Raw genomic sequence first — 21,273 nt, forward strand, 5'->3', positions numbered from 1 at the left:
CTTAAGGTTATAATCGACGACCAGTTTAGGCGGCGCGTTCATCGCCTTTTTGGCAAGGCGGCCTGTGGCGTCATTGGCGTCATCGGTGTAATAGACGCAACTGACTCTGTGTCTCGACACCGCCACAACCGCGTGGGAGACGCTTTCGCGGATCTGGTGCCTCCTCACCTTTGTGTTGATTATTATTACGCTGTCATAGGTCAACCCCTGCGCCTCGTGGATAGTGAGGATGCGCGAACCCTCGCCAGAACCATATCCCTGGCCAGCAAGAAGAGATTTCTCTTCCTGCGTATGAACCAGGAACAGCGTGTTCTTGGCGGATACTGGTATTTGCGCACCCGAGTAGCCCTCAACCCTCAGGGAGTGTATTCGTGACAGCGTCGTCTTGGAGGAGTATATCCCGGAGTAAATTTCGCTAAGTGTGTAAGCCACATCCAGTGGGTTGCGGTGCGTACAGAGAAGCTCCTGGGTGATGGCTGCCACCATATTCGGACGAGCGTAGTTAAGCTCAAATAAGTTTTCTCTGTCGATATATGGTAGCTGGTTAATATCCCCGACGAGGACGACCTCACTTGCACCAGACAATCTTACTGCCATTATTATGGCCCCAAAGTGGTTCATCAACGCCTCGTCTACCGTGAGGCGGTAGCACCTCTCACCCAGCTTGAACCCATTCGATAGTATTGAGGCCATAGTGCGCACCTTTGATTTTACGCGATCTCCTAAGCGGTGCGCCAACTTCTCTCTGAGATCTTTGGCAGCTTCGGTTGTCGTGGTGGCCACGACCACTCACTCCACTCAACAGTGTTTGTGTCAATGACTTCGATTAAGCTGCGTGATTTTGTAGCATCCTTTTGATCTCTTTGTTGTTATTTCTATGTTTAGTGCAAGATTATTTATGGCACATTCTATGGTCGCCGAACGCATGTTCTACACAGTTAATAATATGTTAGGGAACAGAGAGTAAAGTTCCCTAAGAAAATGAGGATCCTCCGACCAGGCGAGGTGATCAACCTGGCGGGCTTTCTGCCCAACTAAATCTCTAATAGCACTACCTAATTTATCCAGCGCCTGAACCATAGCTTGACCGACTTAACCTATAACCTGAACATCAGCTTGGCTGTTCTGTGCTTGTTGACTGATCGCTCGAGCAATCAAGAATTCTGCGTCTGCTTGGCGTTCTTCGATTGCAATGAACCGCTCTGTGATGCTATGCATTACCGAGCGGCGTTTTGCCGGAGGTGACCTTATTATATGGCGTTGACAACTCGGTCGGTAAAACAGATACTTTTTGGTCTTAAGTTTAAATTATAGATGGCGCTATGTTCAGTTTAATACAGGAAATTTTTTTAGGCAGATTAAAATTGTGTCCTTTCCACTATCACTAATCACTGTACTTTAATAATTGTTCAAAATGAAGTCCGTTTCGTTCTAGGCATAATCGTGCACGTTTACGTAAATTTTCATTCAGTTTATTTAAAACGTTAGTGTCATTTTACACATAATTAAACGCGTCTATTATTTTGGATTTTAAATCTTCGACTTTGGGCCTCTTCGATTGGGCCACACGGCGTTTTACCTTGCCCCAGAGATAAAAATCACAGGGAGTAAGATCCGGTGACCTAGCCGGCTACGGGATCGGTCCACCGCGGCCTATCCAGTTCTCTCCGTATTTGTTATTTCAATAATCGCGTACACTTGCCGCATAATGTGGTGGAGCACCGTCGTGCTGGTAATAAAAATAATTTCAATCACCCAGTGGGACGTCTTCTATTAAACTTTCAATAGTGGTACTTAACATTTCCAAATACCTTTGTCCAGTCAGTGAGCCGTCGATAAAAACGGGACCAATTATTTTATTATTAATTATTCCCGCCCAGACGTTCGCACTAAAGCGCACTTGGTGATGAGTTTCTCTGACTAAATGGGGATTATTAAACGCCCACCAATGTTCATTATGTATGTTATACAGCCCTACACGTGTAAATAAAGCTTCATCCGTCCATAGTATGTTGGCATTAGGGTGACTTAGAAGCCAGTCGCATAGTGCTCGACGTGGTACCGGGTCGGGGTCGTGCAGTTGTTGTATCGGCTGAAAGTGATATGGGTGCAGCCCGGCTGCATTTAGAAGCTTCCACACTGTGGACTGGCTCACACCGAAGCGACGTGCTGCGTCAAAGGTACTGGCCCGTGGGCACCCGTGGGTCGCGTTCAAAGAACTCAAATATCGAGTTCTCGATGTCGACCGCCAATCGAGGTCTGCCAGACCAGAGCATGATTGGGCGTCGTGAACTGGCCGTGATCCAGTAACCTTTGGTTCGCTGCTAAAATAGTCCTTCTAGTAGGTACTGGGATTGCGTATGCCCTGAGCTCGCATTCGAGGAATACTCTCCCTTTCATAAACTCTTCGAGCTGCTAGAAGGCTCTCATTGGAGAGTAGATACACTCGCACCATTTCGTAGTATTCACGATTCTTGTATTGAGGTTATCGCGACATTGTTTTGTCTTATTTTGTCGTAAATAAAACACACACACTACCTACACTGAATTCGGAACTCGTCACTCGTCACGTTACGCCAAAAAAATGTTCCTGTATAAGTACGTAAACTATAATCGGATATTTTATCAATTTGTTTCTTTGTTAGTACCTGGAATGGTAGCTTGCGTTATCCATAACTACAACGTTGAAGCTTCGTCAAAACTTTGGCGAACCATCCATACTTTCATGGTAATCAGAAGTTTTTTGCATTCGAAAATCCATCGCCAATCCTCCAAAAAGCCATTTTCGTTGCCGATGTAGACGACAATGAGTCTTTTCCCCTTTCTAGTCGGGGTTTTAGCGCCTGTCGACAGACCTTCTACTAACGCTTGACGCGATGACGTTACGGTCGTATCAGTCCAAGCTTCGTAACAGTTTGACCTAAATGGACGAATTTTGAAAGCTTTATCAGTGTTATCAATTCTTGAGTTGTCATTGAAATGCATATAAGATTTTATTTTATCAAAACGATTTCTTGACATTGCTTTTTCGACAAATGGCATGTGTACGTCTTCAAATCTATACCAATAAAAATTTTAAAAGTTACACATGTCAATTTTTTTTGGTATTATATGTTTTTCATCAAAGGCGCAGTATTTACACTAACTTTTCTTTTACAAATTTGCCAGAAATTTGATGCGGTGATTAGATTTTTCCGTATTTCTAGCTATTCACTGCTATCTCGTTGCAAAACTGTAGCTCTTTCGATAGCTTGCCTATCAGAAGTAAGCATTTTTTAATTATTTAAGAACTGTTCTTCAGCTTTCTTTAATTTATGTGGAGACATATCTGGCGCTGTGCTCGCTGGACCATAATCATGTTGCTTCTTATTGACTTCTTTTAATTTTCGTACATTTTTTACGGGATGGTCTAAGTTAAGCTTTCGTTTTTGTGCTCTCCTTCTTTCAATTATTTTAACCCTGCCTGTAGGACTTCTATTTAAAATATTATTTATTTAGCTTTTTGGACGCCTCAAAGTCCGGATTTGGTAATTAAATGAAAGAACAGCTGCTGAGCACCTACCTTGGTAAACTCCTTTCAATAAAAAAAAATATTCGTTTTCTACCAACGAATTTCGCGATGACACTATTAAAGTACTCAACAGTGTTTTGTGTCAATGACTTCGATTAAGCTTCGTGATTTTGTAGCAACGTTTGCCAACAATTGCGGAATTCTGGATCCTTTTGATCTCTTTGTTGTTATTTCTATGTTTAGTGCAAGATTATTTATGGCACATTCTATGGTCGCCGATCGCATGTGCTACACAGTTAATAATATTTTAGAGAACAGAGAGTAAAGTTCCCTAAGAAAAGGAGGATCCTCCGACCAGGCGAGGTGATCAGCCTGGCGGGCTTTCTGCCCAACTAAATCTCTAATAGCACTACCTAATTTATCCAGCGCCTGAACCATAGCTTGACCGACTTGACCTATAACCTTAACAGTAGCTTGGCTGTTCTGTGCTTGTTGATTGATCGCTCGAGCAATGCGTAAAGTTCTGCGTCTGCTTGGCGTTCTTCGATTGCAATGAACCGCTCTGTGATGCTATCCATTTCAGAGCGGCGTTTCGCCGGAGGTGACCTTATTATATGGCGTTGACAACTCGGTCGGTAAAACAGATACTTTTTGGTCTTAAGTTTAAATTATAGATGTCGCTATGTTCAGTTTAATACAGGATTTTTTTTTAGGTGTGGCAAAATTTTAATGTTATTCATTAAGCAAATTTAACAAGCACGTATATCTTCTTTTTGTTACGTTCAGTACAAAAAACTAAAGTTATGACCGATGAAAGGTATCCAATGCTAAACATGATTTATAGTCGTACGCTCGGCTATCAATGAGAGTGACGCGCGCCGTGCGGCCGTTGTAAAAAAAATACGATAGATATTAAGCATGCTTACCTACTTTGTGCATTAAGGCGTATTTAAAAAATTGGAATCAACTAAGTATTTACAATGATATTCGATCAAGATTGTTTTACTCACAGATTAAAATTGTGTCCTTTCCACTATCACTAATCACTGTACTTTAATAATTGTTCAAAATGAAGTCCGTTTCGTTCTAGGCATAATCGTGCACGTATACGTAAATTGTCATTCAGTTTATTTTAACCTTCGGCATACAAGGTGAAAAAAAATCCTCACCCATACAACGTGGGGCTAAATTAACTACCACAAGGGATTGTCTCTATGTATGCGCCAAGTGCAATAAGTTTGAATGAGTTTTTTTATACATATAACTACATCACAAAGTTAATGAATAAAATAAAAAATGTATTAAATTAAACATTTATTATAAAAAAGCTTAAAAATCACATAACCTTTCCGGGAATTTAACAAAATGTTCTTAAGACAAAATAAAAAATCAACAAAAATATTTCTTAAAAATAATCACAATTAGCACTTTATGGCTAGATAATGTGATAGACTTAAGATTATGGTTCTCTCCAATCTTTGCTAGCAAGTCATCACCTGACGTTGCTCCAGGATGTAATGTCGACTTAGTCATAGCGTCGATTCCTATTGTTGTTTTAGCACCTTCAATTTTACGTTTATTTTCAACTCTAGCCGTTTGATACCCCTGCCGGGAGCGAGTTTGGCCACGTCCTCTCCTTGGTGGACGCGATGCTCCTCGATTAGGTGGCGATTTCCGCCAGTAAGATTAATTCCATCGAAATCCATAATGTTTTGGTCCGACTTCTCGGGACTGGTATCAGCACCCCTAAAAATCGCTATTAAGGGAGATCATTCGTTATCTAAATCAGTACAATTTTGACACATCAAATTCTCATGTTCCTTACACATCGCGGCATTACATTTGAAACAACCGTTTATAGTCTTCCTATCTTTGTTTCCTGGACAGAAAGAACATCTCTGAGACCTTCTTGGTTGCTTTTGTGGTGGTCCTGGAACTTCTTCATGCAACATTTCATGCACGCGTCTTCTTATATCTCCTGGTATATGTGGATTGTCTTTCCTTTTCCTAATGCGGTCTTCGAGCAAAGAAAGTCCCAATTGCTTGATGAAGTTCTTCTAAGATTAGTTTTCTTCCTTTCAATGCTGTTATTCAACATATACACAATAAAAGCATTTATACCAGCATGGTTCAACATGGAAAAAATACGGTAAGAGGCCAGCGTTTGCAGTTGCGGGTAACATCGTATGTTCTTGCAAGTTTATCGACAACATCAACTCCGCTCTTTGTCGAGTTGTAAAACGTTATAATAGACGGCTTTCTTTTGTCTCCGCGTTCTGGATCCACCTCATCATCATGATGTAATGAGGACATCATGTGTACACATTTTCGTAGCCTTGGTATGTAAGATACAATAGTTATGTCTTTTTGAAATCCAAACACAGATGAATTTTCTTCACGTCTAGCCTTGAACTGAGGTGGAAGGCATGTCTTGTTGAAGTTTGTGGTTTTTGAGCAAATTTTCAGCAGTTTCATAACTCATAAAAAATTATCCATGGTGAGTTTTCTTCCTGATCCAGACACGCATCTTACCAAACGATCAACAACATCAAATGGCTTATTACTCAATGTATAAGGACTGTTGTCAGGCTGTTTTCCACAATAATTTTCCAAGTTCATTGTGTAAAATGTTTTAGCATCCACTAGAGCGTAGATTTTCAACCCATACTTAGCCGGTTTCGAGGGTATGTATTGACGAAAGATACATCTTCTTCTAAACGCCACGAGTTCTTCGTCTATGGTCAAGTATTCATGAGGCGTATAGGCATTCTGACAGTTTTTCACGAATATGTCAAAAACATCTCGAATTGGCGCCAAACGATCAATAGTTGCTCTTGCTGTACGAGTTGACGAATCATCAAATCTCAAGTTATTTATCAAAAATGAAAATCTCTGTCTCAACGGGATCAGCGGCGACGGCGGGAACGTATACTTTCTCCTCAAACTTCACATATCCTACAGCGTTTATAATGCGACGGATTGGCTCCGGGACAATCGTGACGGACTGAGCAGCCCTCAGCATATCGCTGTTTACACCAGGTTGTTTCATGTGTTCTACCAGACGTGGCACAACAGGAAGGTCTGATTTGATGGCCTCTAATTTAGCCTCAAGAAGACCAAGAAAAACTCTGTACATAGAATAGCAGGATGGAACATGTATATTTTCATGATAAGAAATTGAGATAAAAGTTAGATGACAAATTCCTAATCCAATTCCACGAGTTGTTATAGATAGGGTGATAGCTTTTAGGGTCTGTTGCTCACTCAAGCGAGCTAAAGCATCATTCTCCGACGTTCCGACGAACATCTTTTTTCTAATCTCCTCTTGTAGATTAGACATAGTCACTGCACCCTTTTCTTGGCGCATTGTTGCGACTCTGCCTCGTTGGTATAGGCGGCGTCCACGCGACTGACGTGGTTTCCCACGTGTCGATCCAGAAGCATTATGTTGCGGTAAAGTTTCCATAGCGGTTGAGCTTAGGGGGTCTGCAATCAGGTAACCCAAAAACTAACTCTCGACATAGTATTTCTAAACACTTCAATTCCTGTGCCATCATTACTTCATAAGTCTATAAGACTTTGCCGGCCAGATCTAAACAAACCTGCCAAGAACAACAACCCAAACAGAGCTTTCATCTCAGCTTTATTAGATTCCCCATAGGATGGATTAGATGTAGAGTTTTCCATTCTCAAAGTAATTTTCTGGTTTGTATATATCAAAACCGATGTCACCGATGGTACAATCGATTCTTTTGTGCAAATATTATTGGCAATTATTTTTTCTTGAACAAAGGAGAATGGCAGAATTCGTACAGCATACTTTTTTTGGTGTTCCCTGATAAAATTTGTACCACTTATTGAGGCAACTAAACCATTCATTTTTCTGTGAAAATAAAATTTTTAGAAGCTGGGGTTTAGCAAATATATCAATTAAAAGATTCTAGTAACGAAACGTAATATAATGAAACGAAACGTAAAAGACATGTTTAGTTAGTTGCCATTAATAAAATATCAGAAGGCTCGAAATGATAAATAAATATTTTGAAATAGAAATAATAGTAAATATAATTAACCAATTACAGGTTATACCTTTGTCTATTCTGTTTACATTACTTATTTATTTACTATGACAAAAGTCAATGTCAACTGTCAATGTTCTTAGTTTAGTACCTTTATTAAATAATAGATGACACTGTGCCGTGACGTCATATTGTACATCGCGGTGTTAAGATTCTCCGTCAATATATGACCTGAGCAGTGTTTTATGCAATAAATTGTCTTACTCTGGACACGATTGTTTTATTTCTCACGAGATATTTTTGGGACGTGAACAAGTGGTCCTTCGAGCCGGATAATAAAGTTTTGCTCATACCTGAATTGGGCATAGTCATAACTTGACTTCAGGCTGAGGGGAAATTCAAACTCCTGATTGTGTCTCCTACTTCTTGACAGTGATTGGGAATTCACAAATTTACTGTACCTATAGGAGGTCTGATCAGGAAAATCTGTGATTGACCTACTTTTACGATTGGAGGTATGGGGAGAGGCCTCCCAAGGACCTCGCCAGTTTGCATTACCAACATCAATAGAAAGAAGGTAACCTCCCATACTTTGTACAATGTCATAGGTTTTATCCCCAAATGAACATTTTGTTTCTGCTGATTTCAAGGACACGGAAAACTGTAGATTTAGGGATGGAAGAGATACCAAGATGAAATCTGAGCGAGATTTCGATAGAACACCAGCCTTGACATCATAAATCTTCAATGGACAATTGGAATCCCCACCAAACCTCCTAACAACTAAGTATCTCATTTGATCCCCCCACAGGTTATCCAATTCATGAACCCAGGATCCTCTGGGGGTCTTTATAGATCCATCCGGGTTTCTTATGATCCTGACTTTTTTGATATACCTCATGTAGAAGCTCCCTGGATACTCATTCCTACACCAACAACAGTAGTACCTCAGATTGTATGGGACATCATCAAGTTCATGAATCTCATCGTTACCTAGAGCCCAGTACTTGCTTTGAGTCTCATTGGAAGGGATATCTCTTAATGGTATCGAAGACCTGGCCACGATAGATCCTTTATATGTTCCCCAAAAATTCCAAGAGCAGGTAGTGTCGATTCGTTCTTGCCACAGAAGTAATCCCCACTCAGATTGGGATTCCTGATCAACTTTCCATAGTGTGACAGTGGTTGGATACTGTTCATCCCTTGTATCAAGAATGCTAGAACAGTCTGGAGCTACCGGAAACGGGGTATAAGTAAGAGAACTATTCTCATAAAATATGTAGAAATCTGATAATGGATGGTCATGTGTAGTGGTGTTGGTTAAGATACCATTCGGATAAGAAAAGGGGTTGGACCCGATCACAACTTTGAGGCTTAGGATGACAATGACTGCCGACAGGTTCAGAGAAATCATGTTGAGCTAATATTGATTGTATCGTTGTTTTGCTAATAATCATAGCCAAATATTATTGGCTACTGCGCTGATTGCAGCGGAATCTTTGTTGTCATTTCTATGTTTAGTGCAAGATTATTTATGGCACATTCTATGGTCGCCGAACGCATGTGCTACACAGTTAATAATATTTTAGAGAACAGAGAGTAAAGTTCCCTAAGAAAAGGAGGATCCTCCGACCAGGCGAGGTGATCAGCCTGGCGGGCTTTCTGCCCAACTAAATCTCTAATAGCACTACCTAATTTATCCAGCGCCTGAACCATAGCTTGACCGACTTGACCTATAACCTTAACAGTAGCTTGGCTGTTCTGTGCTTGTTGATTGATCGCTCGAGCAATGCGTAAAGTTCTGCGTCTGCTTGGCGTTCTTCGATTGCAATGAACCGCTCTGTGATGCTATCCATTTCAGAGCGGCGTTTCGCCGGAGGTGACCTTATTATATGGCGTTGACAACTCGGTCGGTAAAACAGATACTTTTTGGTCTTAAGTTTAAATTATAGATGTCGCTATGTTCAGTTTAATACAGGATTTTTTTTTTTAGGTGTGGCAAAATTTTAATGTTATTCATTAAGCAAATTTAACAAGCACGTATATCTTCTTTTTGTTACGTTCAGTACAAAAAACTAAAGTTATGACCGATGAAAGGTATCCAATGCTAAACATGATTTATAGTCGTACGCTCGGCTATCAATGAGAGTGACGCGCGCCGTGCGGCCGTTGTAAAAAATACGATAGATATTAAGCATGCTTACCTACTTTGTGCATTAAGGCGTATTTAAAAAATTGGAATCAACTAAGTATTTACAATGATATTCGATCAAGATTGTTTTACTCACAGATTAAAATTGTGTCCTTTCCACTATCACTAATCACTGTACTTTAATAATTGTTCAAAATGAAGTCCGTTTCGTTCTAGGCATAATCGTGCACGTATACGTAAATTGTCATTCAGTTTATTTTAACCTTCGGCATACAAGGTGAAAAAAAATCCTCACCCATACAACGTGGGGCTAAATTAACTACCACAAGGGATTGTCTCTATGTATGCGCCAAGTGCAATAAGTTTGAATGAGTTTTTTTATACATATAACTACATCACAAAGTTAATGAATAAAATAAAAAATGTATTAAATTAAACATTTATTATAAAAAAGCTTAAAAATCACATAACCTTTCCGGGAATTTAACAAAATGTTCTTAAGACAAAATAAAAAATCAACAAAAATATTTCTTAAAAATAATCACAATTAGCACTTTATGGCTAGATAATGTGATAGACTTAAGATTATGGTTCTCTCCAATCTTTGCTAGCAAGTCATCACCTGACGTTGCTCCAGGATGTAATGTCGACTTAGTCATAGCGTCGATTCCTATTGTTGTTTTAGCACCTTCAATTTTACGTTTATTTTCAACTCTAGCCGTTTGATACCCCTGCCGGGAGCGAGTTTGGCCACGTCCTCTCCTTGGTGGACGCGATGCTCCTCGATTAGGTGGCGATTTCCGCCAGTAAGATTAATTCCATCGAAATCCATAATGTTTTGGTCCGACTTCTCGGGACTGGTATCAGCACCCCTAAAAATCGCTATTAAGGGAGATCATTCGTTATCTAAATCAGTACAATTTTGACACATCAAATTCTCATGTTCCTTACACATCGCGGCATTACATTTGAAACAACCGTTTATAGTCTTCCTATCTTTGTTTCCTGGACAGAAAGAACATCTCTGAGACCTTCTTGGTTGCTTTTGTGGTGGTCCTGGAACTTCTTCATGCAACATTTCATGCACGCGTCTTCTTATATCTCCTGGTATATGTGGATTGTCTTTCCTTTTCCTAATGCGGTCTTCGAGCAAAGAAAGTCCCAATTGCTTGATGAAGTTCTTCTAAGATTAGTTTTCTTCCTTTCAATGCTGTTATTCAACATATACACAATAAAAGCATTTATACCAGCATGGTTCAACATGGAAAAAATACGGTAAGAGGCCAGCGTTTGCAGTTGCGGGTAACATCGTATGTTCTTGCAAGTTTATCGACAACATCAACTCCGCTCTTTGTCGAGTTGTAAAACGTTATAATAGACGGCTTTCTTTTGTCTCCGCGTTCTGGATCCACCTCATCATCATGATGTAATGAGGACATCATGTGTACACATTTTCGTAGCCTTGGTATGTAAGATACAATAGTTATGTCTTTTTGAAATCCAAACACAGATGAATTTTCTTCACGTCTAGCCTTGAACTGAGGTGGAAGGCATGTCTTGTTGAAGTTTGTGGTTTTTGAGCAAATTTTCAGCAGTTTCATAACTCATAAAAAATTATCCATGGTGAGTTTTCTTCCTGATCCAGACACGCATCTTACCAAACGATCAACAACATCAAATGGCTTATTACTCAATGTATAAGGACTGTTGTCAGGCTGTTTTCCACAATAATTTTCCAAGTTCATTGTGTAAAATGTTTTAGCATCCACTAGAGCGTAGATTTTCAACCCATACTTAGCCGGTTTCGAGGGTATGTATTGACGAAAGATACATCTTCTTCTAAACGCCACGAGTTCTTCGTCTATGGTCAAGTATTCATGAGGCGTATAGGCATTCTGACAGTTTTTCACGAATATGTCAAAAACATCTCGAATTGGCGCCAAACGATCAATAGTTGCTCTTGCTGTACGAGTTGACGAATCATCAAATCTCAAGTTATTTATCAAAAATGAAAATCTCTGTCTCAACGGGATCAGCGGCGACGGCGGGAACGTATACTTTCTCCTCAAACTTCACATATCCTACAGCGTTTATAATGCGACGGATTGGCTCCGGGACAATCGTGACGGACTGAGCAGCCCTCAGCATATCGCTGTTTACACCAGGTTGTTTCATGTGTTCTACCAGACGTGGCACAACAGGAAGGTCTGATTTGATGGCCTCTAATTTAGCCTCAAGAAGACCAAGAAAAACTCTGTACATAGAATAGCAAGATGGAACATGTATATTTTCATGATAAGAAATTGAGATAAAAGTTAGATGACAAATTCCTAATCCAATTCCACGAGTTGTTATAGATAGGGTGATAGCTTTTAGGGTCTGTTGCTCACTCAAGCGAGCTAAAGCATCATTCTCCGACGTTCCGACGAACATCTTTTTTCTAATCTCCTCTTGTAGATTAGACATAGTCACTGCACCCTTTTCTTGGCGCATTGTTGCGACTCTGCCTCGTTGGTATAGGCGGCGTCCACGCGACTGACGTGGTTTCCCACGTGTCGATCCAGAAGCATTATGTTGCGGTAAAGTTTCCATAGCGGTTGAGCTTAGGGGGTCTGCAATCAGGTAACCCAAAAACTAACTCTCGACATAGTATTTCTAAACACTTCAATTCCTGTGCCATCATTACTTCATAAGTCTATAAGACTTTGCCGGCCAGATCTAAACAAACCTGCCAAGAACAACAACCCAAACAGAGCTTTCATCTCAGCTTTATTAGATTCCCCATAGGATGGATTAGATGTAGAGTTTTCCATTCTCAAAGTAATTTTCTGGTTTGTATATATCAAAACCGATGTCACCGATGGTACAATCGATTCTTTTGTGCAAATATTATTGGCAATTATTTTTTCTTGAACAAAGGAGAATGGCAGAATTCGTACAGCATACTTTTTTTGGTGTTCCCTGATAAAATTTGTACCACTTATTGAGGCAACTAAACCATTCATTTTTCTGTGAAAATAAAATTTTTAGAAGCTGGGGTTTAGCAAATATATCAATTAAAAGATTTTAGTAACGAAACGTAATATAATGAAACGAAACGTAAAAGACATGTTTAGTTAGTTGCCATTAATAAAATATCAGAAGGCTCGAAATGATAAATAAATATTTTGAAATAGAAATAATAGTAAATATAATTAACCAATTACAGGTTATACCTTTGTCTATTCTGTTTACATTACTTATTTATTTACTATGACAAAAGTCAATGTCAACTGTCAATGTTCTTAGTTTAGTACCTTTATTAAATAATAGATGACACTGTGCCGTGACGTCATATTGTACATCGCGGTGTTAAGATTCTCCGTCAATATATGACCTGAGCAGTGTTTTATGCAATAAATTGTCTTACTCTGGACACGATTGTTTTATTTCTCACGAGATATTTTTGGGACGTGAACAAGTGGTCCTTCGAGCCGGATAATAAAGTTTTGCTCATACCTGAATTGGGCATAGTCATAACTTGACTTCAGGCTGAGGGGAAATTCAAACTCCTGATTGTGTCTCCTACTTCTTGACAGTGATTGGGAATTCACAAATTTACTGTACCTATAGGAGGTCTGATCAGGAAAATCTGTGATTGACCTACTTTTACGATTGGAGGTATGGGGAGAGGCCTCCCAAGGACCTCGCCAGTTTGCATTACCAACATCAATAGAAAGAAGGTAACCTCCCATACTTTGTACAATGTCATAGGTTTTATCCCCAAATGAACATTTTGTTTCTGCTGATTTCAAGGACACGGAAAACTGTAGATTTAGGGATGGAAGAGATACCAAGATGAAATCTGAGCGAGATTTCGATAGAACACCAGCCTTGACATCATAAATCTTCAATGGACAATTGGAATCCCCACCAAACCTCCTAACAACTAAGTATCTCATTTGATCCCCCCACAGGTTATCCAATTCATGAACCCAGGATCCTCTGGGGGTCTTTATAGATCCATCCGGGTTTCTTATGATCCTGACTTTTTTGATATACCTCATGTAGAAGCTCCCTGGATACTCATTCCTACACCAACAACAGTAGTACCTCAGATTGTATGGGACATCATCAAGTTCATGAATCTCATCGTTACCTAGAGCCCAGTACTTGCTTTGAGTCTCATTGGAAGGGATATCTCTTAATGGTATCGAAGACCTGGCCACGATAGATCCTTTATATGTTCCCCAAAAATTCCAAGAGCAGGTAGTGTCGATTCGTTCTTGCCACAGAAGTAATCCCCACTCAGATTGGGATTCCTGATCAACTTTCCATAGTGTGACAGTGGTTGGATACTGTTCATCCCTTGTATCAAGAATGCTAGAACAGTCTGGAGCTACCGGAAACGGGGTATAAGTAAGAGAACTATTCTCATAAAATATGTAGAAATCTGATAATGGATGGTCATGTGTAGTGGTGTTGGTTAAGATACCATTCGGATAAGAAAAGGGGTTGGACCCGATCACAACTTTGAGGCTTAGGATGACAATGACTGCCGACAGGTTCAGAGAAATCATGTTGAGCTAATATTGATTGTATCGTTGTTTTGCTAATAATCATAGCCAAATATTATTGGCTACTGCGCTGATTGCAGCGGAATCAAAGAGCGGTACTGCTATAGTATTAAGATCTCTGTTAGACCAGGGATCTCAGGCTTCCTTTGTGACGGAGTCCGCAGTCCAGCTCTTAGGTCTCAAAAGAGTACCAACTAAAGGTTCAATTTCAGGTATAGGTTGTGATCAAGACCAATCAACAATTTCATTAAATTCGATGGTCCTCATTAAGGTAAAATCACGCGTTGACCCTAGTTTTATTATCACGGTTAAGGCTTATGTTTTAAAGAAATTGACGACTATTTTACCGGAAAGGAAAGTTATGGCAAACGTTTTGACTACAATCTCGTCTTTGACTTTAGCAGATCCTTCGTTCGATACTCCGAACAAGATTGATTTGCTTTTAGGTGCTGAAGTTTATAGCCAGATTTTGTTAGAAGGTTTAATCAGAGGTTCACCTGGTCAACTAATCGCACAAAATACAAGACTAGGATGGATCTTGTCTGGTCAAGTAGGTGAAATCAATCAAAGCGAGACATGCCACAATACAGTCGTCACATTGCATTCTACTCTCACAGATGAGAATACACTCCTCAAACAATTCTGGGAACTAGAAGCTGAACCCAAAGGCGTTAACGATAAGGTCTACTTGACCCCAGAAGAACAAAGGTGTGAAGAGATATTTAAGAGCACGACCAAACGAGATGAATCTGGTCGGTATATTGTGCATATGCCCTTCAGGTCAAGCGATCCTGCTTGTAAATATGGTGGATCAAAAGACATTGCTCTTAAACGCTTTTTAACCTTAGAAAAGCGATTTCTAAGGAATCCAGAGTTCAAGGCTCAGTATTCAGCTGTTATCAATGAATATATAGCTCTTAATCATATGGATATAGTACAAGATAGGGATAAAGAAGGTTATGTGTACCTACCTCATCATGCCGTCATCCGTAATGAAAAAAGTACAACAAAGGTGCGCATCGTGTTTGATGCATCATGTGTAGGTAGCAACGGGGTATCTCTTAATCACGATTTAATGGTGGGTCCTCCTCTACAACCTGAACTTCGTCATATTATCATGCGGTGGCGTTGTGAACCTATCTGTCTGGTCGCGGACATCGTCAAGATGTATCGACAGATTAGGGTGTGCAATGATCACACAGATTTTCAGCGCATATTGTGGCGTGAGAATCCAGATGACGAAATTCAGGTGTTACGTCATTTGCGAGTAACGTTCGGAACATCATCGGCGCCTTACCTGGCGGTAAGATCATTGCAGCAGTTAGCTCAGGACGAAGGCGCTGAATTTCCTTTAGCAAAGAACCGCGTTCTTTCAGACTTCTACATGGATGACCTTATGACGGGCTGTCAAACCATAGAGGAAGGTGTAGAGATATACAAGCAGATATCGGAGCTACTTAAACGTGGAGGGTTTCAGCTCCAAAAGTGGGCTAGTAATAACAAAGAATTATTGAGATTAATTGAAGACGGTCAACAAATACCACAAACACAAGGGAACATGGAACTAAAAACGGATGCAATCTCAAAAATATTAGGTTTAACGTGGGACAAAGATAATGACGAGTTCGTTTATACTATTCAGCTTAATGAGCTACATTTTCCAGTTACGAAGCGTAAGGTTATTTCGGACATAGCGCGACTATTCGATCCCCTCGGATGGTTAGCACCGATAATCATCACTGCGAAGGTGTTCATTCAACGAATATGGATGACTGGGATCGAATGGGACGCAGAACTACCTGCACCATTGCTAAAAGAGTGGCTTGACTTTCGGAAGAACCTTTGTAACCTTGTTAAGTTTCGTCTGCCTCGTTGGATCAACTCTAGCAATGAAAACAGGGTTCTAGAATTGCATGGCTTTTCAGACGCATCCAATGTAGCATACGCCGCGGTGGTATACGTTCGCATCATTGATAGAGAAGGACAAATTCATACAACCTTGGTGACTTCAAAAACCAGGGTTGCTCCTGTTAAGCAGGTATCAATCCCTCGTTTAGAGCTCTGTGGAGCTGTCTTACTAGCAAAACTTCTTCAAGAAGTCGCTTCAACTCTAGAAGTTCCCAAACAGCACTTATATGCGTGGACAGACTCCTCCGTCGTATTGGCGTGGTTAAGCAGCCACCCTAGTCGGTGGAAAACGTTCATCGCGAATCGTGTTTCCGAAATACTTACCATTATGGATAGAAGTCAGTGGTCACATGTGTTGTCGTCGGAAAATCCAGCAGATTGCGCATCTCGGGGAGTTAGCCCTTCTGAATGTAGCGACCTGCAACTCTGGAAAAGAGGTCCGGTATGGTTACAGAATGAAAAAATAGACTATAATAGAGGAAAATATACAAGAAAATGTCATGCAACTGCAGTAGAATTTGATGACAGTCTATTAACTAGATTTTCTAAGTTCAGTAGGTTAATAAGAGTAATAGCTTATTGTAGAAGGTTTCTACGAATGAAAGAATCAGAACGTAATAAAATTAAAATAACTACTTGGCTAACTACAAAGGAATTAAATGAAGCTGTACTTACCTGTATCAAACTCTGTCAACTCCAGTCCTTTAGTGATGAAATAGAATCTGTGAAAAAGAACCGTAAATTAAATAAGGGAAGTAGACTTACCTCGTTGAGTCCTTTTCTTGACGATGACGGGATCTTAAGAGTTGGCGGCCGCTTGCATCGGGCTTCGATTGATGAGAATATGAAGCATCCCATTTTAATTCCTCACAAATCACACTTTACCAATCTTTTGATTGCAGAGGCTCACGACAGAACTTTGCATGGCGGGCCGCAATTGATGTTGAATTACTTAAGATCCAAATACTGGATAATCAATGCAAAGACGCTCGTTAGGCAACATGTTCATAAGTGTGTAATCTGTATTCGACATTCCACACAAACACATCAACAAATGATGGGTCAGTTACCGAAGGCCAGGGTGTCTGTTCAGAAGCCTTTCCAATGCAGTGGTGTGGATTACGCAGGTCCAATCAGCATCCGAAGCTCTAAAGGTCGTGGTCATCACTCCACTAAGGGTTATATATGTTTATTTGTCTGCATGTCCACTCGAGCCATTCACCTCGAGGTTGTCAGCGACATGACATCTCAGAGTTTTCTTGCGTCTTTCAAGCGTTTTGTAGCCAGACGTGGCCGAGTATTGGACCTGTGGAGTGATAACGGGACCACATTTGTTGGTAGTGCAAAAGAATTGCGACAACTATTCAATGCTGAAAGGTCTGTGGTAGCTTCCGAGATAGCGGATTTCCTTTCTATGAATGGTACGACATGGCATTTCATACCTCCCCATGCTCCAAACTTTGGAGGATTGTGGGAGGCGGGTGTCAAGTCCACGAAGCACCATTTAAAGAGAATTATAGGCACCAGCACATTGACATTTGAAGAAATGACAACTGTGCTGGCTCAAATTGAGGCCTGCCTAAACTCGAGGCCTATCTCTCAGCTTTCTAATAATCCAGAGGATTCGTGTCCATTGACGCCTGGGCATTTTCTCGTGGGTGAACCTCTGGTAACTGTACCTGATGTTAATTATGAAAATTCATCTGTTAGTAATCTGAAGCGGTGGCATCTTACCCAAAAAATGCTTCAAAATTTCTGGCGTAGATGGTCACTAGAGTACTTAACTCAATTGCAGCACCGATATAAATGGACAGATTGTAAGCCTGAACCTGAGATTGGAGACGTAGTTCTGGTGAAGGAGGATGGTCTTCCACCCGCTAGATGGCTGTACGGTATCATTACAAATAAACATCCAGGTTTGGACAATATTACGCGCGTGGTAACAATACGGTGTAAAAATAATGAGATTAAAAGACCTATATCTAAATTAATTATCTTACCTGTCAATACTTAGTTATTGTTTATCACTTTATTGATGAAATTTATATATTATTACATAAAGCATGAACTTGTATTGTAGATATAAGGCCCTAGATTTAGATTGTAATGCTTAGTCAAAAACGAATTAATTTAAGTTAATATTGTCATGTTTTGGTTGATGGACAGAGCCGTCCATGGTGGGCGGAATGTCTATTCTGTTTACATTACTTATTTATTTACTATGACAAAAGTCAATGTCAACTGTCAATGTTCTTAGTTTAGTACCTTTATTAAATAATAGATGACACTGTGCCGTGACGTCATATTGTACATCGCGGTGTTAAGATTCTCCGTCAATATATGACCTGAGCAGTGTTTTATGCAATAAATTGTCTTACTCTGGACACGATTGTTTTATTTCTCACGAGATATTTTTGGGACGTGAACACCTTAGAATATATAATTAATGCATATATATGCATAGAATCTTTATATTTATAGGAATTATTTTTGCCATCAATATTTTTTTTTGTAATGGCAATTATTTATTGACAGGTTTGTAATATCCCTAATCTTTCAAAGTCTGTCCAGTTTTTTGCCGTTGTTTTGTTTTGGATTGTAGTTTGTAACTTCATCTAAACAATTTAGCAATTATCTGGCCATTTTTACGTTGAGTTGAGCAACTGCTTCTCCGTTCTCTATCTGTTGATACTACTTTCGCGAAAGGACGCTTTATTAATTGTGTTGTGTGTACGTGTTTTATTGAAAATGACGAGTTTGCAATGCATCAATTGCTATGTTCGCTTGTCCCGAAGAAGAAGACACGCTTTATCCAATGACGGTGAAGATATCGTCAACACTATTCGTCTGTGGACATATCTTAGAGATGTAAGTAGTTTCCACATAACATTGTGTGTACGAATGGGCCATAGTTACGAACTTCAATAACTTTTACGTGTGATATCACACTAAATAAACACATAAGTAATCAGTAACATGTATTATTTACTTGCCTTACTTGGTTTGCATAACACTGTTATAATTTATTAGTACCTATTATTTTGTTTAATGGTGAGCCATACTCAAAATCATTTAATTATTTCTAGATTACACCAGATGACCATGTTTACCATGAATGCTGGCAGCTAGCTAGTCATTCAAGTTCTTCTGATAATATGCCGAGAAGACACATAGGACATCAGTGTTTGTGTTGTATGTGGACAATCCATACTAAGAATCAGGCAATGCAGAATTTTGATTGAAGAAGAACAAAGAACGGCTTACACAATGGCTACTTGGATCTTACCACAACAGGTATAAATAAGAACATCTGAATTGATAAAAGTTATAACTTTTATCAATTCAGTATTTTATTTATTTGAAACAAACTAAGAAATAAAACAATGTAAATATTTTCCACTAATAGCATGTATGTTTAAATGAAAGCTTTTCTTTATTTATATTATTTATTTTAGCTTCATCCTGAAGATAAAGCTTGTGTGCGGTGTTGGTTAAGAGTGAGAACTAAGGATATTTCACTAAATGAAGATATTCAATCCGTTGAACCTATAATCAGCAGGAAAGTGATAATTCTGAACTGATGTGTGCTGCATGTGGTCAAAGTCTTACTCCCAACAACACTGCTTGTTTGTTGGAGCACCAGCAGGTATATAATAATATGAAATAATATATTTATAGTAATTAGCTTCTAAAAACGCAATGCAAAGAGCAATTACAATTTTATGTTGCTAAATGTAAGACACTAATGATGTTGGCTCTACTAACAACAAAAGGATACTGGTCTTTCCATTCTCTACTCCAGTGAACAATAAATATATTCAGTATTTTTGGAAAGGTCTTCGGTAAAAACCAATCATTGTGTGTCGAGATTTATTCTCTAGCCTGGTCATGTTTTGCGCAATTAATTATTAATAAATTATTATTTATCATATGTAAATGCTTAATTTTGAATTACATGAATTATTTATATTATTTATTTACAGACACCTTCGATGAATGAAGTTTGTGAAGTTTGCTGGGGCCAAGTATGCAATTTGAGCTTCTATGTTCCAGATGGTCTATGTTGCTTCAAGCTAAAATAAAGCCCTGCCACTCTTCTCCTAGAACTTATTTTGTTTTCATAGTTGCAGAAACAAATATGAATAGCCGGGACACAATCAAAAGTGATTGCTGTAATTGTATTGTAGGTTTAAGAACAGTGGGATGCTGCTCACATATTATGAGCATTCTTTGGTATTTGAGTTATGCTTGCTATGAGGGTATGACCCGACCTGCCCCTTTCTTGGATGAAGTAATATTAAGAACCAATCAAGTAATTATAGGAAAATAAAGTAAATGTATTTCTACAAAAACTATGTTGTTTTATTTACCTACACTCAAAACTTCATCAGCACTTAATCATTATCAAACTATTGTAGACTGCTGCTGGACATAGGTCACTCCTTAAGCACCCTACTGAATGGGTAAATTCTCATGTCAATTTATCAACTTCCTACATTCTTTTTCACTTAAACAATGTTTATGTGCTTAGTGCTTATACGTGATAAAGAACAAAGAGTAATGTTGGGACCACCTCTCAATAGTAATGAGACACCCTTCTATAGATAAATATTCTCAAACTGAATAAACTTACTAAAGTACTACAATTAAGGTCAAAAGTCGGGTTTCGGAGTTATACTAGGTAAGTATCTTTTTTATGCAATAAGTTGGTAAACGAGCAGACGGATCATCTGATGGTAAGCAATCGCCGCCGCCCATGTACACCTGAGGCGTTAGAAGTGCGTTGTCGGCCTTTTGGGGGTTTGGAATTTAACCGATTCCGTGCGGAAGTCTTTTTAGCAATCTTTAGTGCCTGGCGTCAAACAAAAATTCTGTGATGCCTCTGAGGCACCAAGCGCCAGAAAGTTTGATGATTCCCCTGGGGAATCATCCGCCATGAATTGTCACTTTTAGCTTGTTTTCGTGTTTCTACTTGCTAAAATAATCATTTGACATTGTGTATCTAACGTAGGCAGTCAGTAAATTCGTTCAGTGCGTTTAAAAGTGACGATCTGTGTGTTTTTATGGAAATGGAAGGTAAGTGACTAATTTATATTAGGGGTCGTAAACCTTTTTGCATTATTTCAT

The 21,273-nt window shown here is 39.4% G+C and overlaps 2 protein-coding genes and 1 long non-coding RNA gene across 3 annotated transcripts; 2 read left to right on the forward strand and 1 right to left on the reverse strand.

Moving 5' to 3' along the window:
* Window positions 1-1,961: 1,961 nt before the first annotated feature.
* Window positions 1,962-19,438, reverse strand: LOC126911016 (uncharacterized). The gene is made up of 2 exons (XM_050695755.1): window positions 18,576-19,438; window positions 1,962-12,897 (listed from the first exon to the last, which is right to left on the reverse strand). The coding sequence occupies exon 2, from the start codon at window positions 8,942-8,944 to the stop codon at window positions 7,811-7,813; it is 1,134 nt and encodes a 377-aa protein (XP_050551712.1). The 5' UTR covers window positions 8,945-12,897; window positions 18,576-19,438; the 3' UTR covers window positions 1,962-7,810.
* On the forward strand, window positions 14,600-17,087 carry LOC118274471 (uncharacterized). The gene is made up of 2 exons (XM_050695697.1): window positions 14,600-16,276; window positions 17,049-17,087. The coding sequence occupies exons 1-2, from the start codon at window positions 14,600-14,602 to the stop codon at window positions 17,085-17,087; spliced, it is 1,716 nt and encodes a 571-aa protein (XP_050551654.1).
* Window positions 19,439-19,448: 10 nt separating the features above from the next.
* LOC126911018 (uncharacterized) lies at window positions 19,449-20,498 on the forward strand. The gene is made up of 2 exons (XR_007705581.1): window positions 19,449-19,792; window positions 20,130-20,498. It is a non-coding gene; the product is annotated as an uncharacterized LOC126911018 (long non-coding RNA).
* The last annotated feature ends 775 nt before the right edge of the window (window positions 20,499-21,273 follow it).

This window comes from Spodoptera frugiperda, chromosome 9 (assembly GCF_023101765.2).
Source record: "Spodoptera frugiperda isolate SF20-4 chromosome 9, AGI-APGP_CSIRO_Sfru_2.0, whole genome shotgun sequence".
NCBI lineage: Eukaryota > Metazoa > Arthropoda > Insecta > Lepidoptera > Noctuidae > Spodoptera > Spodoptera frugiperda.